General features: G+C 42.3%; 1 protein-coding gene across 5 annotated transcripts in view; it reads left to right on the forward strand.

Annotated features, from left to right (window-relative positions):
- The window catches only part of LOC115167080 (serine/threonine-protein kinase 33), a 54,407-nt gene extending 32,527 nt beyond the window's left edge, over positions 1–21,880 (forward strand). Inside the window, exons 2-14 of one of the 5 annotated variants that reach the window (XM_029721151.1) lie at positions 6,715–6,771; positions 9,313–9,478; positions 10,003–10,116; positions 10,248–10,352; positions 10,500–10,638; positions 13,560–13,645; positions 15,691–15,778; positions 15,868–15,943; positions 16,333–16,445; positions 16,632–16,717; positions 16,908–17,291; positions 17,691–17,792; positions 20,773–21,880. In XM_029721151.1, the coding sequence (XP_029577011.1) occupies positions 9,356–9,478; positions 10,003–10,116; positions 10,248–10,352; positions 10,500–10,638; positions 13,560–13,645; positions 15,691–15,778; positions 15,868–15,943; positions 16,333–16,445; positions 16,632–16,717; positions 16,908–17,291; positions 17,691–17,792; positions 20,773–21,000 (1,644 nt within the window). In that variant the 5' untranslated portion in view covers positions 6,715–6,771; positions 9,313–9,355 and the 3' untranslated portion in view covers positions 21,001–21,880. The other 4 variants (XM_029721148.1, XM_029721150.1, XM_029721152.1 and 1 more) reach the window with 4 other exon arrangements.
- The last annotated feature ends 5,220 nt before the right edge of the window (positions 21,881–27,100 follow it).

Here is a 27,100-nt window from a genome sequence, read left to right on the forward strand (position 1 = left end):
TCCAATACCTTTCAAAGAAGGGGTACCGATTGGTAGATAAAAAAAACATTTACTAAAAAAAGCAGACATTGAATATCCCTTTGAGCATGGTAAAGTTATTAATTACACTTTGGATGGTGTATCAATACACCCAGTCACTACAAAGATACAGGCATCCTTCCTAACTCGGTTGCCGGAGAAGATGGAAACAGCTCAGGGATCTCACCTTGAGGCCAATGGTGACTTTTAAACAGTTACAGACAAGGTGCAAATCAAATTTGGGGGGGGTCTCTAAATAATACAAATTCAAGCGTTCTCCTATTTGTTTAAATTGTAGTGGTAAATCTGTTTTACAGTGGTAAAAATTAAAATAAAAGCTTCCAAATGAAACAAACACCCCCACCTCTCTGTCATGGTTTAAACCAATATATTTCTGTGCTTGGCACTGTCCACTCAGTACTGCTGTATTTCGGCCTTAGCTGAGCTCCTTTACGCATAGATTTTCCTTGGTGCTTCCAACTTTTCGCCATTTGTTTTCCAATGCGTCCTTGATTTAATAAATGACCTATGCCTTTATTCCAATGCATAAGATCTTTCCATAGATTTATCATTGTTTGCTTTTATCAGTCAGCTGTTTAGAGCGCTTATTGTGTTGTTTTTCAGGTCCGCGTGAGTACTGGTCTTCTCCGTACTATCCGTGGCCAAAAGTAGTTGACCATTTATTTAGCTTTTATTATTTTCTATCAATATTTGTTTTCTTTCCTGGAACAGCTGATGGTCGACAATATCACTAGCCTACAGCTAGACACAAATGCGCATCCAATCTAGCCAACAAAAAGGCTGGCTATACGTTAATGACAGTAGGCCTGTAAGGTGACTCTGTTAGAAGAGTTCAGTTAGAAACATTAAATTTTGCAAGGGCATAGGCTTACAGTGCATTTTCAGAGATCTCCAAGATTCATGATTCTATACAGGCTTCAATGTTCTAATTCAATTGTTTTAAATGCTTAATAATGACAAATAACACTGTCATTAATGTAAGGAAAGAAATGTGTTTTTTTATGTCACACAATCTGTGAAGACTCCAAGCATTAACTGGGGCTCCCGAGTGGCACAGCGGTCTAAGTGTGCTTGAGCCGTCACTCAAGACACCCTGGTTCAAATCCAGGCTGTATCACAACCAGCTGTGATTGGGAGTCCCGTAGGGCGGCTCATAATTTGCATAGGGTCGTGTGTGTTTGGCCGGTAAAGGCCGTCATTGTAAATAAGAGTTTGTTCTTAACCTTTATTTAACTAGGCAAGTCAGTGATTTAAAACAAAACATTTTTTTACATTTAAATCATGAACTAGGGTGTAAAACATGTTTTGATTCAACTCATGTATTATATTGAATGTAGGCTACCTGCGTATATTCATGTGTGTAAAATTGCCTCGGCATAGAGGCTAGGCTACCAGCAGTGGTGTGGTCCTAGTGGAGGGTAAATGTAATTAGACATTGTTTACCCACATTTTTCAGAAAAATGCATTGTATAGGCAGTATAAGTTATTTTTTGAATACCTTGCCCGGCAGTCAGTTTACCCACATTCTTTTTACCACTACATCACTGGCTACTGGTAGGCTTCTTTGAATTTCATGGTAATACAGTTGGGGGGGAAAGTATTTGATCCCCTGCTGATTTTGTACATTTGCCCACTTACAAAGAAATGATCAGTCTATAATTTTAATAGTAGGTTTATTTGAACAGTGAGAGACAGAATAACAAAAAAATCCAGAAAAACACGTCAGAAATGTTATCAAATGATTTGCATTTTAATGAGGGAAATAAGTGTTTGACCCCTCTGCAAAACATGACTTAGTACTTGGTGGCAAAATCCTTGTTGGCAATCACAGAGGTCAGATGTTTCTTGTAGTTGGCCACCAGGTTTGCACACATCTCAGGAGGGATTTTGTCCCACTCCTCTTTGCAGATCTTCTCCAAGTCATTAAGGTTTCGAGGCTGACCTTTGGCAACTCGAACCTTCAGCTCCCTCCACAGATTTTCTATGGGATTAAGGTCTGGAGACTGGCTAGGCCACTCCAGGACCTTAATGTGCTTCTTCTTGAGCCACTCCTTTGTTGCCTTGGCTGTGTGTTTTGGGTCATTGTCATGCTGGAATACCCATCCACGACCCATTTTCAATGCCCTGGCTGAGGGAAGGAGGTTCTCACCCAAGATTTGACGGTACATGGCCCCGTCTATCGTCCCTTTGATGCGGTGAAGTGGTCCTGTCCCCTTAGCAGAAAAACACCCCCAAAGCATAATGTTTCCACCTCCATGTTTGACGGTGGAGATGGTGTTCTTGGGGTCATAGGCAGCATTCCTCCTCCTCCAATCACAGCGAGTTGAGTTGATGTAAAAGAGCTCCATTTTGGTCTCATCTGACCACAACACTTTCACTAGTTGTCCTCTGAGTCATTCAGATGTTCATTGGCAAACTTCAGACGGTTCATGTATATGTATTCTTGAGCAGGGGGACCTTGCGGGCTCTGCAGGATTTCAGTCCTTCACGGCGTAGTGTGTTACCAATTGTTGTCTTGGTGACTATGGTCCCAGCTGCCTTGAGATCATTGACAAGATCCTCCCGTGTAGTTCTGGGCTGATTCCTCACCGTTCTCATGATCATTGCAACTCCACGAGGTGAGATCTTGCATGTAGCCCCATGCCGAGGGAGATTGACAGTTCTTTTGTGTTTCTTCCATTTGCGAATAATCGCACCAAATGTTGTCACCTTCTCACCAAGCTGCTTGCCGATGGTCTTGTAGCCCATTCCAGCCTTGTGTAGGTCTACAATCTTGTCCCTGACATCCTTGGAGAGCTCTTTGGTCTTGGCCATGGTGGAGAGTTTGGAATCTGATTGATTGATTCTGTGGACAGGTGTCTTTTATACAGGTAACAAGCTGTGGTTAGGAGCACTCCCTTTAAGAGTGTGCTCCTAATCTCAGCTCGTTACCTGTATAAAAGACACCTGGGAGCCAGAAATCTTTCTGATTGAGAGGGGGTCAAATACTTATTTCCCTCATTAAAATGCAAATCAATTTATAACATTTATGACATGTGTTTTTCTGGATATTTTTGTTGTTATTCTGTCTCTCACTGTTCAAATAAACCTACCATTAAAATGATAGATTGATCCTTTCTTTGTCAGTGGGCAAACGTACAAAATCAGCAGTGGATCAAATACTTTTTTCCCCCACTGTACACATTGTAACATATTCTAGTAAGTTGTGTGTTAGGGTGACCATCCCGTTTTCCCTGAGACAGGTTCGGCCCCATTTCATGTGTCCCGACTTTTCAGGCTACAAAAAAGGTCAATTTGTCAGCAAGACGCATCATTTAATGTAGGCCTAATCAATGGCAATCGCTGAATGTCATTAGGCACACTGTTTGGTGTTTTGTAAGAGATGTCTATTTCCATTCATCAAATGTCATGAGTATACATGCAGTTTTAATGCTGGAATTATTTTGGAGTGGACAAACATGCACAGGCAGCCTACTTTTTGAAGTTATTTGTTTTGACAATCAGATTAAAATACCATGACTGGTTGTGTTCATGACACATTTAAAAGATAATTCATTTTTACAGTTTAAGTGATGTCTTTATTATTAGGCCCATACTATTTTTTGGAGACCCCTGAATGTCATGATGTAATTCACACTGATTACAAAGCTTAATGGCTGTGATAGGAGAGAACTGAGGATGGATCAACAACATTGTAGTTACTCCACAATACTAACGTAATTGACAGATTGAAAAGAATGAAGCCTTTACAGAAAAAAAATATTCCAATACATGCATCCTGTTTGCAATAAGGCACTGAAGTAATACTGTTAATTGCTTTTCCACATTTTAACTTTTTTCCCTTAATACAAAGTGTTATGTGTCGGGCAAATACAATACATTACTAAGTACCACTCTCCATATTTTCAAGTATAGTGGTGGCTGTATCATGTTATGGGTATGCTTGTAATCATTAAGGACTGAATGAGTTTTTCAGGATAAAAAATAAACAGAATGGAGCTAAGCATAGGCAAAATCCTAGAGGAAAACCTGGTTCAGTCAGCTTTCCACTAGACGCTGGTAGATGAATTCACCTTTCAGCAGGACAATAACCTAAAACAAAAGGACAAATCTACACTGGAGTTGTTTACCAAGAAGACTGTGATTAATTCCGAGTGTCCCGATTTTTAGTTTTCACTTAAATCTGCTTTAAAATCTAAGGCAAGACTTGAAAATGGCTGTCTAGCAATGATCAACGACCAATTTGACAGAGCTTGAAGAAAGTTGAAAAGAATAATGGGCAAATATAGTACAATCCAGGTGTGCAACGCTCTTAGACTTACCCAGAAAGACTCACAGCTGTAATTGCTGCCAAAGGTAATTCTAACATGAATTGACTCAGGGGTGTATATACTGTACTTAGGTAAATAAGAAATTTCATTTTCAATAAATTAGCTAAAATTTCTAAAAACATGTTTTCACTTTGTCATTATGGGGTATTGTGTGTGTGTGTGTGTGTGTGTGTGTGTGTGTGTGTGTAGATGGGTGAAAGAGGAAAAAAATCTATTGAATCAATTTTGAATTCAGCCTGTAACACAACAAAATGTGGAATAAGTCAAGGGGTGTGAATAGTTTCTGAAGGCACTGTATCAGACATGACCTGAGAAGACAAAAGGAATTAATGGAGGGCCCACTAAGTGGCTTGTTTACGGGGTGCTACATACTTATGGCTGCAGAGGGGAGGAACTAAAGGCACCTTACATTTCTTTCAAGTGCCCATCAATTGAAGCTGTCAGGTAATTCAGTATGATGGATACGATTTTAAGCAGATATTGAATGTCTGAATGTTCAGCTTGGCAAAGACAGGACCATGGTTCTTTCAGTTCAGACTGATTGCTCCGCTAGTCACAGTTCTCAACAATAAACACACTCGACACTCAGCACAGATACTGTACTGCACAAAGGCATACCTTTTTAGAGGAAGTCAATTGTAACCAAGGAGAGCTTGTGGCCTAGACAAGACTATTATTTTTTATTAACCTAAAATGTCCTTAGTTTGACAGTCTCATGGCATTGATATAGAACATGTGATTTTGCTCATCAATCAGTTAAATCTGTCTATATAATGTTATTTATCCCATCATTTAGTGAACTAGACTGCCTCAGTATTGTCATTCTAGACATGCAAAGCCTTCCCTCATCAGGTAATGTAATTCCATGCTTCATTAGTACTGTGAAGTTTATCATTTGTCATCAAAGCCAGCTGTCAATAAATAATTAAGTTGCAGATGAGAAGAATGAAATATTTTGGCTGAAGGAAGGAAGATTGCTGTCTACATTTTAATTGCATACACACATTTTGTGTGTGTGTCCAAGGTTTTAATTAGCTGTGGTGTGGTTACAAAGCAGCACCTGTTCATAGTCTGCCTACTTTTTGAGCTCTACTTTCACCTTCAACAAACATCATTATTTAGCATATTTACACCTATAGAAGAAAACATTTAGGCTAATGATTATATAGCAAATGGGCAGACAGTTCAGGCACTGCTCCCCTTTCATCTGAATGAAAATGATTAGTAGCCTAACTGCAAACCTGCCATTTTTTGGGGGACCAATGTCTTGTTTATTACAGTGTCATAATTGTGGAAGAATCAAAACTATAGATTTTATTTAGGCCTACACCTTTCTGTTGCCACACAGACCATGAAAGTTAGATGGCAGTGCATGTCGAAGAAAGAGATGGAGGGGGTGGAGAGCGAGATAGAGGAGACCTCTATCTGGTCCAGAATTATCTTTGTGTGTCCAGGCATCATTCCAATGTCACATTTTTAATTTGCATTCCAAGCTGACACACTGCTACTCCCTTGCAGTCAAGGGAAACAATGTCCATTTCCATCCACAAACAACCAGTAAATAAACTCTAATGGGGTTCTGACAGTTATGTTTGAGAGGATTGAAAAAGCAGAGGGATCGATTGACATTCTATCTGCCATAATTACTTTCTACTGAGATCTGGTGAGCATGAGGAAGCATATGGTTCCTGTCTGGTAGGATAGCCTACATGTTAATATATTCTACTGTATCGCTGTGTGTGAACCAAGCCTATGATGATTCTGTTTTTAGAAGGTTGTGGAGACCAACCTCTATTCAGTCTGTTAGGCTAGTACACTAGTAAAAAGGTACACACAAAGCAGGATATCCATCACATCAGAAATGATGTAAGAAGTTTGTTTCCCTCATTCAAAACCCCATTTCTAATAGGCTAGCTTGTAATATGTGCTCTTTGCTATTGCATCTTTATTACTCCTGTTTACATGTATATTACCATAAGTATTTATATATTCCTACTACCAGTCACTTTTTATGTATAAACCCACCTCAACCATTCCAGTACACCTGCACATTGAAAAGGTACTTGCACTGAACAGTGTATATACTTGCATTCTCGTGTTTCTTTAACTCATCGTAGTTCTTGTGTGATTTAAATTTGTACATTTTATTATCTATAATATTATTATCACTGCATTGTTGGTAAAGAGCTCTTAAGGTAAGAATTTCACTGTACTGTTTTACACCTGTTGTATCCTGTGTACGTGGCGAATAAACTTAGAAACATGAAAGTTATTTGACGTGTAAAATAAATCAGTGATGATTAAATGTGTATTATAACAGCATAAGCCTATCTTTTGTGTTCAGGTGTGATGGTCTGTGAGAAGGAGTAAACATGGAACACTTTGAGGCTGCTCCAGGTTGGTAAGTACAGTCTGCGTTGCCTTGTTGCCATTCACATACATGCTAGGCCTATGCAATACATGGCACTTTTGCTGGCGCTGATTCATTGAAGGAAGGCAGCTGCTAACGCAAAGATGTAGTTTGTCTAACCCATCTTTTTTTGCCTCTAAATTTGTAATTTGGTGCTTCATAAGTACCAATAGTGTTTCAGTGAGCTGTTGATTAGTTTTGAGTGCAGTCGTGCCTCTTCTGTCTATACGATTCGTCATGCTAATTCACATTTTAATTAATGTCCGTCAAGCCCTATGGTTAAAGCAATATTCACAGGCTTGACTACCCCATTAGAGGCTTTAGTACTGAGTAATACATGTATATGGTTTGTTCAGATTCTCAATTCCACAGCAAGCGCAGTAATTCTGATATTTTGGAAATGCTTACAATCAAATTCAATTATATGTGGGCCTATCTTTTATGGAGCCGTTATGGCAGCTCTTACTGATAGATCTAACGCATGTTCTCAATTTAGCCAGTCTGTACAGTACATTGTGTTCAATCAGTCTGAAAGCTGACATATCACTCATGTAAGGTTTCTTTTAGAATCCATTACAGTAATATCCTTCTCATGAGACTATTAGCAGATCACTCAAACATGATTGGGAGATTGGCTAAACCAAGAATGTGATAGTACTGTAAGGCCCCTCAGGCTTAAAGCAATCCAAGACCTGTGGATCTGTAGTGACCCATTTTAAGGTTAGACGTCTCCCTGACCTGACCCTGATATCTCATTTCCTCCCCACTGGGTGGGCTGTCAGGCGTGCACACACTCCCTAAGGCACCAGCAGAGCAAGATGCCGGTCCCTCCCTGTGATACACTCATCACATGCCTCCCTCTCCCACAAATGAGCTGTGATTGAGGTGATTGGGATTTCCAGAGGCTGTCACAATGGTTTTGACTAGCAAATAGATGGGTGGTAATGGGAGAGACAGGCCTGTTATGAGAGCCCTGTCAGGGATAAGATAATGCGTCAGAGTGAAGAGGTTAAAGACACCGCTTCCCTGTTAATAATTAATTGGTGTCCGTGTGGCGGATCCACTCCAACGCTCCCAGTCACTTGATAATTGCTTTACATTTAATTTGGCTTTGGAGAGCATTTTTCAAGCGAAGTAAATTGTGCTTAGTGTTAATAATATGAACCCGTCTTCCGACACCGGTTTGGTCAGAAACCAATGGTGAATAGACAAAGGTAGGCGAAGTGTGCCAATTTGAACGCTGGAGATGGTGTCTCCATTTCTAAGTAGTTTATCTTAAACACTAATTTACACTGTCATTTGACAGGAGGAAATATATCTATGGTTCTGTGATTTAACAAAGAAGATAATTGTTACTATTATCAAAAGTTAATTTGGGAATAATCAATTTTTACAGTTGTGTCATAGTATGACTGATGATTAGGTGATTCATAATAATATTACTTTTACCTGGGATGGATAAAAAGAGTAGGCCTATTATTGTACACCACAGTAACTCACTTCTATATCTTATTAGAATGCTATCATTTGAAATTAAGTCTGAATAGGCATCTTATTGCGTACTATAAGGGGGAAACGGAATGAACCCTTTACTTTTCTCAATGTCAAGTGTCTCACCTATGTATTTCCCAACTTTAATCCTCTTAATAAAAAAAAAAAGCTGCCAGGTGCTCTTTAGCATTTTGGGGTTCTGTGTTGCGGCAGCTTGCTCTGGTCTAAACAGTGGGGGAGAAAGAATCTGAGTTACCTTAAGTAGCAGAGCTGTCACCACAGTGACAGTGTCAGGCCTCCTACTGAGGCGCCCTCCAACTGACTGGCTCCTAAGGTCATGTGAGTTAAACTGCCCAGGTGTATCTGTGTGCTCTGGTGTGCAATTAAGTGCTAGACAAAAGAGAACCAGCAGACGTCACGTCAGACTCCGGCCCCAGAGGACAGGAGTTGCCCATCCCTGACCTATATAGTGATTAGGGCTGGCACAATTACTGCATAACCAACAGTTATGGATGAAGATTGTCATTTTAAATAAAATAACCGTTTATGTTTATTTTATACTTTTTTTGTGTGTGGCACAAACAGCTGATTGAAGACGGGGCGGCCGGGCATTCGTGCGGTTGTGTCGGTTTCTGCGGTAACATGGATTCTTAACAATGTGATGAAACTTTGTTGCTCCTTACTGAAACAAGCAAAGAGTTGTAGCAAGCAAGTCTTTGGTTGCCAAGGCAATGCCCCCCTCCCTGCAGCAGCAGCATGGCAACACATGCAGTCAGGAACGGAGGAGAACACTATTGGAACGGTGACCACAATCATTTGGCTGACCAATAACCGTCACCCAAAATTCCATGACTGTCACAGTCCTAATAATGATGTTAAACAACAGTTGGACATCAACTGAGCAAAATCCTATTTCTCTACTGAAATAATCCTGTAAAAATGTACATTGTTGTATGATTGTTAGCTGTAGTGTGATTAGACTGTATGCCTGGATGCACCCAGAAGGAGTAATCTCAGTCTGCCTTCCATTCCTTCCCTGAGTTGTGTGTGCGCTTCACCCAGCTATAAAGCTCCTCATCTGTAGATGACACCAGCAGATGTTTGTGGAGCTGGCATGAAAATGGCTTCTCAGTGGAACACTGCCCGTGTGACCAGTGCAGAGAGGAAGGTGCCCCACACCCGTATGGAGGATGAGGCTGACCTCCAGGTAGGTAGAGACCACATCCGTGTTTATTCCCAATTTCCCCCCACCGCCCTGGGGCACTAGTACCACCCTCTACCCCTCCCCGGCTGACCTCTATACTGCCTCCATCTGCACCAGTTTGCTCTGGATTCCACCCCCTCTCTCGGGGCTTCGGATGCTCTCTTTGCCAAATCTGCAGCAGGCAGTGCTCAGCCTTGCATGCGCAGAGATAATGATCAAGTTAATTAGACCTGAGATTGAATGAACTGCGGCAGCAACTTAATCATTTGTAACTTGATTAGAAATACTATATTCTGCAACTCCAGAGACGGGCAAACTTTTCTTATTTGAGTGCTCGAAAATTAAGGTCCACTTTAGGATTCAGGTCTTGAGATAATGTTGCAATAGAAGCAGGGAAATAAACCCGAGCTCGTATACTCAAACAAGCCCATAAGCTGAGGGTAAATTTCCTTGTGAATGGTTTTACTGAGTTGACAGAGCAGATGTGAGTTGCCTTTCTGTTAATGGTTCCTCTGTTATCCCCATAGCAAATATACTCATTTGGGAGGAAATTAGGTCAAGGTAGCTTTGGTGTCGTCTGTGAAGCCACCCACAACGAGACAAGGAAGAAATGGGCTATTAAGAAGGTGAACAAAGAGAAGGTGAGTGCATTAGTTTTTCCCATGGGCCGTGGTGAAAAGAGACACTCTAAAGTCAGTCTAAAGTCAGTCTAATGGCTACTAGAACAGCCCCACACCTCAGTGCACTCACTCAGCTTCTTCCCTCCATGCAGGCTGGAAGTTCAGGTGTCAAACTGTTGGAACGGGAAGTGAGCATCCTGAAACGTGTGAACCATGCACACATAATACATCTGGAGGAAGTCTTTGAAACACAAAAGGTAAGGGATTTTTTCTTAGAAGTAATGGAGTCAATATCTCAGTAGTGTGCGTGCAGACGATTGCGTAAGCACCATGAATGAGAGCGAGGCCGGTCAGATCTATTTGTGGGGGCCATTATCAGTCTATGTGCTGTGCTTTGTGTCCAGAGGATGTATCTGGTTACTGAGCTGTGTGAGGGAGGGGAGCTGAAGGAGCTCCTTCAGAAGAACACGCGCTTCACAGAGGAGGAGACCAGGCACATCATCAACAGCCTGGCTGAGGCCATCGTCTACCTGCATAAGAAGGGTAATATGACTGACTAAAGTTATAGATTTCACACCGTTACAAGGCTCTACATTTGAACATTTTACACTGAAACTTTATTTTAAGCAACAATAAAGGAAGGGTAAGAGGCAGAATATCAGACTATGCCTTCTTTGACCTTTATGAAACATAACTAACTAATCTAGGTGCACTGATTAAATCATTACAACATTAATGCAAACACTACAGACAATGTGTTATATGAGTAAATTGTGTGCGGGCACAATGTTCAAATTGGTGATATCACGGTCACATCGTACTCAAATGAGTCAAATTGCTTTGGCCTCATTGACGTGTGATAATCAGGGAGATGATACCATGTTATGGCTCCCAGTCATTATAGAACCTGGCTTATTCTAATAATGACATAATAATGAACAACTGCCAGGCAAAAATGGTAGCCCTTTTAATTGAGTCTGAGGGGTTTATTTGAAGATGCTGTTATTCCCCCCTCCTGATGGTGAAATCTCTAGTTAGAGGTAATTTAGGACGTTGCTTGGCAATGAGATGCCATTACATGGGGCTAATGACTCATTTACAACAAGCTGGGGAGGAATACAGATTAATAGGTGTGTTTTCACACTAAGAGTCCCTCTGCGCTGTCGTGCCGCACTTCTATGGCAACTAATGATACCAGTGGGGATGTGGTGCTAAAGGTTAGCAGTGACTGTCACAGGTAGTGGCCTTAAAGGGCAATTCCACCACTTTTCAACCACATTTTCATTGTCTCCAGCTCAATAGCAGTGTGTACATATATGAAAACGGTGCGCCACTATGTTTTGTAGAAAGAAATATAAACGCGCTGTGTTCAGATATGTAGACAATGGTTTGGTGCTGGAGATGATGAATATGAGGTAAAAAAGTGGAGGAATTGTCCTTTAACCATATGTGCAGCATGCACATTCATTACTTCTTGAAATGGAAATATTACAAATTGTTTAGTAAAGACATTGATATGATACATTTATTTTGCACAGAATGATTTGGTCCCATGGAATATTACTATGAATTTTGTGAACCATTTGTTCATTGTACTATTAGTTCTTCACCATACTGTTGTTACTATATAAATATAGAGGTTCATCCACTGTTGTACACCCCGGAGTCTTTTTATTTAGTCCTGAGCTCAATCTACATGAACATTAGAGCAGAGGAAACAACATATTAGAGGTCAGCATGCTCCACCCCTCTCACAAAATCACTTTAACAGAGTTGAACTTTAAGACTCCAGGGGAGAGAACTTCTCAAAAACTAATATGTGTGCAGAGACACTTTATTTTCCATCCCTTCAAGTCAATCTAGCAGCAGCATCTAATCTAACCTTTATAACTCTCTCAAACGTCTCCGAATCCTCTGCTCCATTCTGCACATCTCCTTTAATGACCACTGATACTTTGTGGCTCACCATTTTTAAAAGAAGGCTGATATCTAGAGATTTGTCATAGGGATTGCTTGAATTTAGCAAGACGCTCATGGTTTTCCTGAGGATAAAGTAGCTGTTTTTGTCACAATCTCTGGCACTTCAGCTGGGGCAGAACCCCTCTCTTTCTCAGTGAATCAAACTCATTCCATTTACATTTTAGTCATTTAGCAGACGCTCTTATCCAGAGTGACTTAGTAGTGAATGCATAAATTTCATGCATTTTACATTATTTTTTTATTTTTTTTATTTTTTGTACTGGCCCCCCGTGGAAATCGAACCCACAACCCTGGCGTTGCACACACCATGCTGGCGTTGCAAACACCATGCTCTACCAACTGAGCCACAGGGAAGGCCCAGTGGCTCAGTTGGAATGCTCGATGCTCGATGACATCCATGATTGATTAAGGTTGTGGAGATGTCACCTGTTGAAAACAAGGCAGCACTAAACATGTCGTTCCCCACGAATGATGCAGGGATGTCATGTGTCCTACTTATATCAGTGCACTCATAAAACTTCTATTAGATCAAATATGCCACACATAGCAAAAACGCCATTCAATTTTGTCACCAAATTTGACACGAATTGCAAAAAACTTATCTCCCTCACTAACTTTAAGCATCCGCTGTAAGAGCAGCTTATCGATCATTGCACCTGTACACAGCCCATCTGTAAATAGCCCACCCAACTACCCCAACCCCATGTTATTTATTTTTGCTCCTTTGCACCCCAGTATCTCTACTTGCACATTCATCTTCTGCACATCTATCACTCCAGTGTTTAATTGCTAAATTGTAATTATTTCGCCACTATGGCCTATTTATTGCCTTACCTCCCTAATCTTACTACATTTGCACACACTGTATATAGATTTTTCTATTGCGTTATTGACTGTATGTTTGTTTATCCCATGTGTAACTCTGTGTTGTTTGTGTCGCTTTGCTTCATCTTGGCCAGGTCGCAGTTGTAACTGAGAACTTGTTCTCAACTGGCCAACCTGGTTAAATAAAGGTGAAATGAAAACAATTGACCTCCATACAAAAACTCCTTACTTTGTGAGCAATTTTCATAATTATTTTTTTTTAAACGCCACCTGTTGGAGAAGACAGATTTTGGGTCCACTTATCCCTCTCGCTTCGCCTCTTCCTCTCTGGTATGACTCACCCATTTCAGTTAATTACTATAGCTCCCGCCCTGAGCTAATCAGTGTAATTTTGTAAATGCCGGATCTCTACGGTAAGACACATCATTCACCCAAGTTTAGTCAAAATCGTCCAGTACTGTCTGAGATGGCGTACGGACGGACTGAGACAGATCCACAGTCCCTTCCCCGATTTCATCGTGGGGGACAATTACTCATTGTAGATTTAGCCTTAAACTGCTTTTAACCATCATACTTGTCCTCTCTGCTAAAGACCTTTTGAAAGCCATTATGGTTGGTTCTTCTCATAGTAAAGGTGGTGTTTCTTTTTTGTATTTCAGACATAGTTCACCGAGACCTGAAACTGGAGAACATTCTAGTGAAGAGTTATCATCATGGTGTTGATAATGACATGATCAATATCAAGGTGAGACGGCGACACAAACTGGAAGACTTTCACTGCCGTTTCTCATCCAGCCAGTCTCTGTAGGGACTTAAGGGCAGGCTCCTGATGTGTTTTTTTCTCTCCCACTCTCCCCCTAAATGGTTTTAAATGCTACCTCATTATGACAGACCCCCTTTTGGTTCCCCTTTATATCACGCCGTACAGAAGGGTGAATCAAGAGCATCTTTTAAGACAAATTACCGCCTGGGCCCAGCTTGTTGTGTGCATTGACGGAGCACAGGCTAAAGCAGATACCTGGAGCGCGGGCTCAAACAAGGCAGGGCGGCAGCATAAATCACACACTGCTGAAAGACAGCGTTGTTCTGGCACGGTATAAAAGGCTTTTATCTGTAAGGAGGAGGTCATCTCTCCAGGATATTCTCTCCTGCTGTATTTCTCATTAACTTAATCATTATGATACACACCTCACTATTGTCATTGGTTGCACTAATTGCTTGTCTGCATAACCTGGTACAAGTATTCATGACATTACCCTGAAGAAGGCAAAGTGATGCCAAACGTGGGTAAATATGCAATAAATTACTGGGAGTTTATAGATGGAGTGTACGACTTTCTTTATTTTGATAGTTAGTTTATACACTGCTCAAAAAAATAAAGGGAACACTTAAACAACACAATGTAACTCCAAGTCAATCACACTTCTGTGAAATCAAACTGTCCACTTAGGAAGCAACGCTGATTGACAATAAATTTCACATGCTGTTGTGCAAATGGAATAGACAACAGGTGGAAATTATAGGCACTTAGCAAGACACCCCCAATAAAGGAGTTACTCTGCAGGTGCGGACCACAGACCACTTCTCAGTTCCTATGCTGCCTGGCTGATGTTTTGGTCACTTTTGAATGCTGGCGGTGCTTTCACTCTAGTGGTAGCATGAGACGGAGTCTACAACCCACACAAGTGGCTCAGGTAGTGCAGCTCATCCAGGATGGCACATCAATGCGAGCTGTGGCAAGAAGGTTTGCTGTGTCTGTCAGCGTAGTGTCCAGAGCATGGAGGCGCTACCAGGAGACAGGCCAGTACATCAGGAGACGTGGAGGAGGCCGTAGGAGGGCAACAACCCAGCAGCAGGACCGCTACCTCCGCCTTTCTTTGGGGGGCCGCACAGCCCTCCATGTGCTCGCCAGAGGTAACCTGACTGCCATTAGGTACCGAGATGAGATCCTCAGACCCCTTGTGAGACCATATGCTGGTGCGGTTGGCCCTGGGTTCCTCCTAATGCAAGACAATGCTAGACCTCATGTGGCTGGAGTGTGTCAGCAGTTCCTGCAAGAGGAAGGCATTGATGCTATGGACTGGCCCGCCCGTTCCCCAGACCTGAATCCAATTGAGCACATCTTGGACATCATGTCTCGCTCCATCCACCAATGCCACGTTGCACCACAGACTGTCCAGGAGTTGGCGGATGCTTTAGTCCAGGTCTGGGAGGAGATCCCTCAGGAGACCATCCGCCACCTCATCAGGAGCATGCCCAGGCGTTGTAGGGAGGTCATACAGGCACGTGGAGGCCACACACACTACTGAGCCTCATTTTGACTTGTTTTAAGGACATTCCATCAAAGTTGGATCAGCCTGTAGTGTGGTTTTCCACTTTCATTTTGAGTGTGACTCCAAATCCAGACCTCCATGGGTTGATAAATTGGATTTCCATTGATTATTTTTGTGTGATTTTGTTGTCAGCACATTCAACTATGTAAAGAAAAAAGTATTTAATAAGATTATTTCTTTCATTCAGATCTAGGATGTGTTGTTTAAGTGTTCCCTTTATTTTTTGAGCAGTATAGTATTTCTCCTGCCTGCCATTATTTACTACATGAGACCATACAGCATGTACAGCTCGTATTTGTTATTAATCTAACATAGAGAGGCCCAGTTATTGCTGCTCTTCAAGTAAACCTTGTTTTGTCTGATAAATAACACCAACAAGAAAGGATTTGATATGAGATAGATACATGCTGTAGACCTGCGTGTGTATCAGTGTCTGCTGTCGGCCCTCTCTTCCCAGGTGACAGACTTTGGGTTGTCAGTGAAGAAGGGGGGTGTTGGCAGTGAGAACATGCTGAAAGCCACCTGTGGGACTCCTATCTACATGGGTAAGACTGACACACTCAGCTCCTACACACAAAGATCACATCATATTAGAGTAGTCCTGTTAAAACCAGTCCTCTCCTCTCTGTTTCAGCTCCTGAGGTGATCAATGCTCATGAGTACAGTCAGCAGTGTGATGTGTGGAGTATTGGGGTCATCATGTACATGCTGTAAGCAATGCACCCACCCACCCATCCCTCCTTTATCACTGCCTGTCTTTCTGGTCTGTCTGTGTCTCTCCCTCTCACTGTAGCAGCTTTTTCTATACTATGTACAGTTAGCCCAGTGACCAATCAACTAGTAGTATAGTTTTAGAGGCCTGTGTGACTGACAGGGCTGTGTGACTGACAGGGCTGTCTCCCCGTAGGCTGTGTGACTGACAGGGCTGTCTCCCCGTAGGCTGTGTGACTGACAGGGCTGTCTCCGCGTAGGCTGTGTGACTGACAGGGCTGTCTCCCCGTAGGCTGTGTGACTGACAGGGCTGTCTCCCCGTAGCCGTTGTGACTGACAGGACTGTCTCCCCGTAGCCGTTGTGACTGACAGGACTGTCTCCCTGTAGGTTGTGTGGGGAACCTCCATTCATCGCCACCTCTGAGGAAAGACTCTTTGAGATGATCAAGAAGGGAGAACTCCACTTTGACGGACCCGTCTGGGATTCTATCAGTGATGCAGGTGACATACAGTAGTACTGCTTCTCAACCTCTCTGACTTCTGTTTGTAACATCTCTGGTGATATGGAACTCTAAGGACACATGGTACTTGACCACATCCAGGTTGAGCTGATAGGTCCTTCTTACAAGGTTTATTATTACATGACTTTAACATAGCGTACTGACTGTCACATTTTTATCTCACCAGCCAAGAAAGTGTTGAGTTGCCTCCTGAAAGTTGATCCCGCCCATCGCATCACAGCCAATGAGCTGCTGGATAACCCCTGGATCACGGTAAGGGGCTGATCCACCCAGCTACATTTCACATTAACAATAATGAGTACAGGAAGGACTCTCTGGTATTGCTGCATGACAGGGTTGGGAATTGGTATCTCACAGCCTGGTTTATGGGGTTTATTGCAGTGTGGTGATATTAACCCTTTAGAGGGGGTCTAACATTAGGTAGTGATACTGTGTCTTACAGGGTGACACCAACACTCTGGCCACACCCACCAACGTGCTGGAGATGATGCGTCTGTTCCGGGATGACCCGGAGGAGGCGGAGAGTGAGGAGGCGAGCGAGGTGGTCAGTGACGTGCTGAACGAGCTCTCTCTCAGCTGCTCCCAGGACAGCCTGACTCTGGAGCCCAGGGCAACGCTGGAGGACGGGGCAGGATCAGAGCATACAGTAACACTGGAACCTAGGGTTAGGCCTGAGAACAGGGCAGGGATGGAGGGTGGGGCCAGGCTGGAGGACCAGGTAAGGCCAGAGCCCAGGGTGGCCTCATCATGCAGGAACATTGCTGAGCACAGCTATGAGAGGGAGACAGACAGTAGCAGCAGCAAACCCACCACCCCCACCAAACAGGTACTGTAGTATGCAAAGTTACCACACATACTGTACACACAACTCAGTCACGCCATGAGACTCATCATGACCTGCCACTTCATCGGTGTTAGGTTCAAAATAACCTATTTCACTAAACCCACCATGACTCAAGCTCTGGTTTAAAATTTGCCTTCTTGGCAAGTGAGCTGTTTCAGTTACACACTGGTATATGATTGTCCGTTTCCCTTCCACTTCCACCTCAATTAGCTTATGTGGTAATGATCTTGTTTTTGACTAAAGACTAGCTCTCTGTTGCATAGCTATACTTAAAGCATGGGAGTTATCACCCAGCGGTTCAGGCTCTCTACAATATTTAGGGTTGTTCAACACCCCCCCCCCCCCCCCCCATCCCCCCGATATCTCTGTAATCCACTGTAGAGACAGAAGAAGAAGAAGGTTGCTTCCTCATCATCCAATGGACTGAAAACCAACAGCTCTGCTGTGAAGGTCTGCAACTCACTCAGTCCCCCCACTTCACAGGTCAGTCGTTTAGCAGTCTGTCTGCAAAGTCCTCTTCTCACAACACTGGGAATTAGGCTACCATTAGATATTTGTTTTTTGACAGTTTAGACAATCATTTTTTTTCTGATATTGATGCAATAAAGATGATTACAACTTTTCATCGTGTAAAAATGGTTTGAATTTGTCACATGGGCCATTGATTCATGTATTTTATATTAAGCCAAGCTAAATCTCTATTTGTCTTCACAAAACAGCCTGGAATGTATAAGATCTGATTCAAAATGGGTTGATTTGTTAAAGAAAATGCTTTTAGTTTTAATGGCCCCCACCAGCGGGCAATGCCACCCCTATTTTGATGTAATTCCTGTCTTGTAGCGGAAATTGTCGTTTAGGTTCCACCTCCGAAGAATAACACAGGCTGCTAATACATATTCATGAATTGGAGGTGGGAACATTGTGGTGATTTCCACGTGGAGTGGAGAAAAACAACAAGCAGGGTGCTGATGGCTGTCAATGTAGCTAGCTAGCATGCTAACTTTATCTAGCTAGCTAATGTTATCTGTTGTTCAAAAGATTAGCCAGCTAGGCTATGTCTGGTTCTGGAGCTGGATTTTTTATAAGCATGTAGGGCAGGGATGGGCAACTTTGAGGGTGTGGACCACAAAGAATCTGAATTCATCATGAGGGGCCGCAGTTGCTCGCGGGTTTGCGTACTCGCATCCATAAAGCAAGTTTGCTTAAATTAAGCACATTTTGCCATGGAGTGGAGAGAAGATTTTCAATTTTATAACTAATTTCATGCAATTCTACTCATTTTGCCATGGGGCGGAGAGAAAGATTAGCTCTTTTACGGATAATTTCCTGCTATTGTACACATTTTGCCGTAGGGTGGAGAGAAATGTTTGCAGTTTTTAATATGATATCTAAGTGAGACCGCTGGCCGCTAAGCTAACTTAGCAATTACGGGGTTTTTTTTTTTTTTTTTTTTTTTTTAGCTGACATGGGCTAATTGACTGACTCACTAGCTAGGTTTCTATCCAATTGGAGACAGATTTTCATGTCAATATTCTAGAATCCGTATAAAGAAAATATGCACATTTTACCAGTGGTGGTATGTTTCCATCAAATGGACTTGTTTCAGATAAATGATGACATAGTGCTCACAAAATATATTTTTTCATTAGTTTTTATGTACCGAATAAAAATCCAAAGTTTGTGTTTCCATCTGATTTCCAACTCTACCAATACTTTTGTCACAAAACTGTTGCGTTAAATAGCAAATGTGCCTACTCTGGGCTTGGCACCTGCACTCAAGCCAACAGCTCGCAGGTACAGAGTTGTCTAGATTTAGTTTATTAGGATCCCCATTAGCTACTGCACATGCAGCAGCTACTCTTCCTGGGGTCCACATAAAAATGAAATGCATGACAAAGTACAGAACAGTAATAGACAAAAACAACATAAGATATTACATTAAATACAAATATAATAACACTTTTATATATAGTAAAGACACCAAGAGACAACTAAAATACTATCTAGTATAAAAAAAATAATACTGTCTAGTCTACATGATGAGATTATTATGGATAATATTTGTATTTTTCAAATGGCAAACAAGCATTGATCATCATGTAGCCTAATAAACTGCAAGGTTTCCCGAGTCGTAATGGGAGGACTACACACACCATATCATCGGGTGAATCCAAATTGATTTCGATATAATGGTTATATCAATATTTGTGCATACGGGCCGCCATTTCTCGAATAATACATTTTACCAAAACAAAAAGATCTCATCAGGTCGAACGAATAAATGATCTGTCAGCATTTATAAAATTGCACTGAAACCTCCTGTTTTCATCACAGCTGGCTTGATATTTTTTGTTTTTTTGTCTCCCCAATTTTGATCTTGTCTCATCGTTGGAACTCCCCAACGTGCTCGGGAAGTGAAGGTCAAGTCATGCGTCCTCCGAAACATGACCCGCCAAACCGCGCTTCTTAACACCTGCTCGCTTAACCCGGAAGCTAGCTGTACCAATGTGTCGGAGGAAAAACCGTTCAACTGACGACTGAAGTCAGCCTGCAGGTGCCCGGCCCGCCACAAGGAGTCGAAGAGCGCGATGAGACAAGTAGAACACCAGTAGTGATGCCGCAACATTGCAATGCAGTGCCTTGGACCTCTGTGCCACTCAGGAGGCCCCTAATGATTTATTTCTATACAATATGACTTAACTCGCATAAAAACTGTGGATGGAAATGTGGTTACTGACTGACATAACAAGAAAAATAATCTGCTGATGCACAACCAAATTGCAAAATTGTAAATTGTGTATTCTACCGTTCCGAGGGCCTTCAAACCGCGGGCCACCAGTTGCCCATCCCTGATGTAGGGATACTTCGCCACAGATGGATAGGGGAAACGAGTTACTTTGACTTGCCATCTATTGTTACCTCCAGTTTAGGCGTCTTCCATAAATTATCTATTATATTTCTCAGCTCAGTTGGAACTCGCAAACTTTGCAGGTGTTTATGATTAATAAACAATGCCATGCTGGTGGGTGGTACCATTCAACTAAAACCCAGCCCTGAAACGAAATATAGGCTAAAAAGAATGTGCATGTCATTTCATAGGAAAAGACAAGTCATTGGCACAAATTTGCACGAAGTGGGCAATTTGGGTTTGTCACCTCAAGCCCAAATATATTATACTTTGACCTAAAACAAGGAATTATTGACTTCAATCGTTGTGCAACACCATGAGGAAGCTTTGGCAATTGTCTTTCAGCTCAAAAAGTGGATTTCTACTAGTGTGGGCGTTTTTAATGCTTTTTGGCCATCATGTTGGTGCTGTTGATGTTCACTCACCACTAGATGGTGACAGATTTACCTAGAAGGTGAGACGAGGTAGTGACAGATCCAGTAGATGTTGTTCTGTAGAGGTGAACCTGTTGTGTTGGCCTTGTGTGAGATGAATATGAGTATCTTATCTTTGCAGTCCCGTACAGGTGGCAAACTCTCCAGGCAGTCGAGTGCAAATCGTCTCAGCCCACAGGACAAGAGCGAGACCCGCCCAACCTCTTCCCCAGTGGGGCCAGCTCCCAAACCAGTGGCCGGTCCAGGGAAGGCAGAGGCCCACAAACCCCCCCACACCCCTTCTGGCTCTAGACCTGGGAGCCGCTCCCCACGACCACCTCTCTGCAGCAGGCATAAGAAGAGCTCCTAGGCACCAGCAGCAGAGTCCCCATCCCCACGGGCGAGGCGTGCCAAAGGAGAGGACCCCAGTCAGAGGTGTACCCTTGGGGGTGGCAGGCCTGCTAGACACATGACCTGTTGGTATTCATCTATCCACTGCGTGACACACACCAGCCCTGGACTGAATGAATAGTCTCTCACACACCCACTGTGATGTTGTTTTAGAATGGCCAGTAGACAGGTGCTGAAGATAGGTTTGTCAGTAGCATCAGCTTGAATGCATTCAGAGGGTAAACCAGCATGCTGTGGAATCAGGAGAGCAAATAATTGACCTAGCAATAATTTCACAGTAAAGCACCTGATTCCTGTTGTTCAAACTATCCCTGTTGTGTCCCCACTTACCTATCTTAGGCTACCTGTCATTTCTGTTATGCTTAGTTACATACTTTGTCTGTATTTTCCATATCAAACTCACTGACAGTCTGAGTCGTTTCAAAATACACTCATTAAAAAGTAGATGGGGAAACTCAAAGGGAGTGTTCATCTCTCTTATTTATTCCGTTGGGTTTAATTCATGATTTATTAGTGGTTCACTGGGTTGTGTAGCTGTTAGTGTTTTCTATGTACTGTAAAAGTATACTTTTCTATTTCTTTCAGTATCCTAACGGGCAAATTTGGTATGAAAGATCTTCAAAGTGCTTTGTTTTTCCCCACACATGTCATTAACATAAAAATAGTCCAACATTCATTAGTAGTCAGTGACGACCAGGGGCTCAAGCTTGTCTGCTGTTTATTCTTTTCATTGAGCTGTTCTTAGGCTGATTTAAGGATGATTGCCAAGCATCATGAGAAGAAACTAATGTACAGAAACTCCATTATTTTGTGTTCAATAAACATAATCAGAAATGTGATTTATTTTTTTGTGATAACTTTTCTGTTATTCTGTTTTGATCTCTCACTTTTTCTAAAATCAAAAATAAATGTGGTTGACCCTCTGTCAATACAGACCGCCAGTGGCACACAGGCTGGTTACGCACCATTAAAATGCAGGGGATTGGGACTGAGGGCAACCATGGCTCTAATCTCGTTTGGGAGGCCATTGAAAGCAGCAGGAGCTACTTTGAGGGCTCTGCCATTCAAGCACAGGTCTTTCTGCTGTAGAGAGAATAATCCCCAGCATAGATACAACATTAAAGTAGTCAAGCAGAACCCACAGAGGCTGTATTTCAAATCCACCCATTTGCATCTTGAAGTCAATGCGTGCAGACAGTGGAGCACGGATTGAGCAGAGGCTTTCTCTGTGTGTGGTGGTTGGATTAGCTCTTTTGAAGTGAAGCACATGGCACATTTTTCCTTTTGGGTGATTGGTTCGCGGCCTTTAAACTGTGTAAATAGCTCCCTTTTATCAAAGGCTGCCAGTGCTTTGTCCAGGTAGGCATGCTTGCCTTTCCTTTCCTGGCCTGGTGGATGGTTCCGCATGCCGGGAGGAAACTGGCTACAGGAGGGCTAGGTTGTTTTAGAGCCTAGTTTTGATACACAACTTTCAAAATAAAAAAAATATGCTTTATGGGAGCACAGAGTGAATGACAAATTAAATATATTTTATAGTATTCACTGAGTATACCAAACATTAAGAACACCTTCCTAATATTGAGTTGGGAGGGGGGGGGACACGGACTCTACAAGGTGTCGAAAGCGTTCCACACGGATGCTGGCCCATGTAGACTCCAATGCTTCCCACAGTTGTTAAGTTGGCTGGATGCTCATTGGGTGGTGGACCATTCTTCATACACACAGGAAACTGTTGAGGGTGAAAAACCCAGCAGCGTTGCAGTTCTTGACACAAACCGGTGCGTGTGGCACCTACTACCATACCCCATTCAAAGGCTTAAAAATAATTTAACATATACCTGAAGTGTATTTAAGAAGTGACATCAAGGGATCATAGCTTTCATCTGGTCAGTGTGTCTTGGAAAGAGCAGGTGTCCTTAATGTTTTGTATACTCCGTGTATATTGTCAATAAAAATGAAGGGCAAAAGGAAATGGGAAAACACCAAACTGTAATATTGTGGGATTACATTTGCAATTTACTTGATACTACTTATGTAAACACCAGATGGAGCTGTAGTGGATTCCAGAGTTAATTTCTAGAATTGACAGGTGGACGCTGGCTAGAATGGCCTGCTATCTGGTTTCATGTGTGAATGCAGCCGTATACGTGTGATTGATTGAGCCATTAAATAATTATGATGGTGTAATTTGTCAGTGATGAATAACTGCATGTTTGCTGTGATGTGTCTCGATGATTCATTTAAGGAAAATAGCATGTTGAGAGGGACATTTTCACCCAGCATAATCCACTGATCTGAGAAAAAAAAGCATTGAAGATAACAATGATTCATTCAGTTTGTAAACCCCTCCTCCCTTTAGACCCATGAACTGAATTTGCATAAGGTCTGTTTAGACAACCTCCTGTATGGCTAATGCGTTGTCAGAGGCAGAGATGGGATTTCAGCATATGGTCCTCATTTTCTTGTGCCAGACTTTTAATTCATTATAGAAGGGAAAAAAATCTCCAAATTGAATTGTGCAAGTGGAATGTGACCTGCAGTAAGTGTGTGCATCTACAGACCTCAGGGAAGAAGACATTTAAAGAGATTGAATGTCTTCATATCCAGCTAGGTCATATGCTTTGACATTCGCAGTATTGTCCTTTTATGTATTAAAAAAGCAAACAAACGTCCGCCAGTTTTTTTTTTTTCTTGATGCACCAAACTTCTATCAGATTTCGCAGAAGTACAGAGAGGGAGAAGGAGAGTGCACAGAACAAGCAGGGCGGTATGGGGGCTAGGTTAGGGGCGTGAGTTTGCGACAAGTCATGGAGGCAAAGGAAATTAGAAATTCGACGGGATGGAACCAGGGATGCGCCCTCTGCCCCCGTCTCCAGCGGTGCTCCTGACAGATGGGAGCAGGGGGAGGGTGCGAGCAGCCTCCCGAGTGGGGGGATTAAAACCCTGCAGCCCCTTTTGCAGCCTGGAGAGAGTGTGTCACTGTGGAAGGGTGGGGTGAGGAGATGGCACCTGTGGTGAGACTCTTGGGGGGTGCAGGACCGCTAATGTCAAAGGAGGAGAGGATGCATCCCTCCCCTGGCCCCCCCTCTGCTAGAACCCCTTTTATTCACTGCCAGGCAGAGATGAGGGTGGAGGGGGGTGGGCGCTGCATCTCAATAACCTTAATAGAGCTCCCTTTAATTAATCTGCTCATCTGCAGAGACCCGATACCTGCAGCTGAGCCCCCCATCCACTCCCAACACAACATCCTCCCTCACACCACACCTCTCTGCTGCCGTGACTTTGTGCTAATGAGGTAACGCAGCTACAATGTCATGGAAACATTTCAGAGACGTTATCTGTAGGAGCTCATCACACATGCTGAGGTCCCTGATCCCCTTCAATGTTTGCATCTGTGTGTGTGAGTCCTCCCTTGCTGTGCTACAATGCAACCATTTTACCAAAACAAACATATTCAAAATGATAAAAGAGGAGGGGAAACCATGATGTCACAGCAGTGGGTTGGATTTCTAAAGAAGAAGAAAGGCGTAAAAACCACACCTCAAGTAAACATTTGAGACAGATGGCAATTTCAAAGCAAGCCTCATCAATCTTTGTTGACACTATTCCTTTTTTAAACTACTCTTATTTGGGATATTTGCAATTATAATACATACACTCATTTGAATATCAAATTAATTAGTGAACACACTAGAGTAAATGCCTTTTTTATAAGTCCTTGTTAAAAGTGAAAAATTCTCGACTACGGTTGGATGGCGTGTTAATTTACAGTGATATCTAATCCCAAGTTACAGCACATAAAAGGCATTACTATACATATTTTAATGGGGAGGTGGTTGTTTTCCAAACAATTTTCTGCTAGAGTACATTTTTAATTTATTCATATTTAATTTATTGGTCTCTGCATATCCACTCAGTAAAACTAATCAACAGCACGTATGGGCCCCTCAAAGTCACGGCTCTCTCTGGCAGCCAGCCTCTGATCAGGATAAACCCTTCATTTCAAAAGTTCTTTCCATTTCTGCAAAGAGCAGGCTGCATTCAGTCAACCAGGATGATACCATCTCCAAGGAGACTGTTCGATTCTCACAGACAACCTTTTAATAATTGAAAAAAAAGTCAGAAAATGAAAAATGTGCCCAGCCTTGAATGATCCGAAATATTTCCATTTCTGCGGGTACTGACCATCGCCACCGCTGTCGGAATGTCATCGGCTAAGGACAGAGCCTCTGCCTCTCCTCAAACTCCTCTGCCCTTGAGTTGGCTTTTTTACGGTGCTTTGGCAATCATTTAACACAGTGTGACTGGAGTTCTTATCACCTCCACTGTACGCTCCAAATACCTATCGACCCATTGACACACGGCGAAGAGGGACCTGCACAACCTTACACATGGAAATGATTTCAATGAATTACCATTCCCCCTAGAGGTGGCAGAGTGGGGGTGAGACAAAGGACCCAAACAAGGAGCATTTCTCTGGCGTAATGTGCACCATGTGTAATGAGCGGCGGAAAGGTCATTTGACACATTTCTGCAAGTATGAATCAATTTATATAGAGCACGTAATTCTGTAGTCACCTCGGCGGCATCATGCTTTGGCAATGCATTGAGAGAGTGTATTACAAAAGTGGGTCTTCAGTTTCCTCCCTGTAGCCCCGGCTGACCGCAGGAGTGCCTGGAAAGCAGGGAGATAGCGAAATGGAGTGTGCCAGATGCAATCAGTCATATCATAGGAAAATCGCCTCCATCACCTTCAGTGTAATTGGAACATTCATTACAGTCCAGTAAAAACGCAGGGCACCGTTAGATGTACGCTTCAGGAGTGGATTCCTGGAGAATGAGAGACTTTCGGGGTCTCGATACGAGGTCACAGTCAAGTAAATAATAGGAATTGTTCCTGTGAGGCTCAAAACCACTAGGCTCCTGGTTACGCACCAAAACACAACTTGGCACAGCAGAGGGGAAGAAATTCAATTATCGGACAGAAAATAAAATGCCCCTTGTGCCCCTCAGTACAACAAGAACAACAATCAGAACAGTCTCCTATCCAATATCTCACTTGGAGATTCACACGTGGTCATTCTTGTTAATGTCATGTGTCTTCTACATTTGTCAAGTACCTGACAGTATTTTCTCAAAAGTTGAAGACATGGTAGATTTCAGTCACTGTACTGTAGGACGCAGCTAATGGGACTTCTTTATTGATTGCTTCTGTCACATCATTTTTCAGAGATCTATTCTGTAAAAAACACTGATATTATTTGCAAACCCGGTAACGTACAGGGTATGGATTATGTGTGCTCTCTTTAACATGTATTGTTATTTTAAGTAGCCACCACTGTCCTCATGGCCTTAGTGTCAACTGTGAGGATAAACATTCTACTGCCACCAGGGGGACCGTGCCCTAGCCACAGCCTTGTCCCCAATGCTACAGTTTGGAGCCATTGTAGTATTTTGTTATTGCTTGTTTTATGTTGTACTTGTTTGTAATGTTTTCCAACTTGTCTAGAGGGAAATTTGTCACTGTAAACCATGCTGAAAATAAAACAAAAACATTTGGTCGATCAAAGGAAGAATATTTAATATGTTTAGGTTTGAAAATGGACTTATTATTTATGTTCTGAGGGCTGTTTTTAGGAAACTTTGTTGTAACCAAAACAGGCAGAAGAAGAATAGAGTGTAAATAAGAGTGTATACAGGAATTCTACTCAGAGTAAGCCTGAAGTCACTTCCAGATATCATCATTTTACATTCTCTTTGTGAGGTATAAACACCCTAACAACAAATCTACCCGTTTATAGTATCTCTAGCCAACTCTCACTAATGACTGTTTTTGGGGGGTAAAATTCATCTGCATTAAATATGACTAAAAAGGCATGATGAAATAATTAGGCAATGCCTTTCATGTAACATACACACATGAAGGGCTTGTGACTTATTTGAACTAAAAAACCTTTGCTCTGTCCAAATTGACCCTCAATTCCAAAAGTATGTGGAATTACCATAGCAATTAAGAGCACTAAATGACTACTAAAGGCATTTGGGTTAAACAAATATTT

Source organism: Salmo trutta, chromosome 29 (genome assembly GCF_901001165.1).
Source record: "Salmo trutta chromosome 29, fSalTru1.1, whole genome shotgun sequence".
In the NCBI taxonomy this organism is placed as follows: Eukaryota; Metazoa; Chordata; class Actinopteri; order Salmoniformes; family Salmonidae; genus Salmo; species Salmo trutta.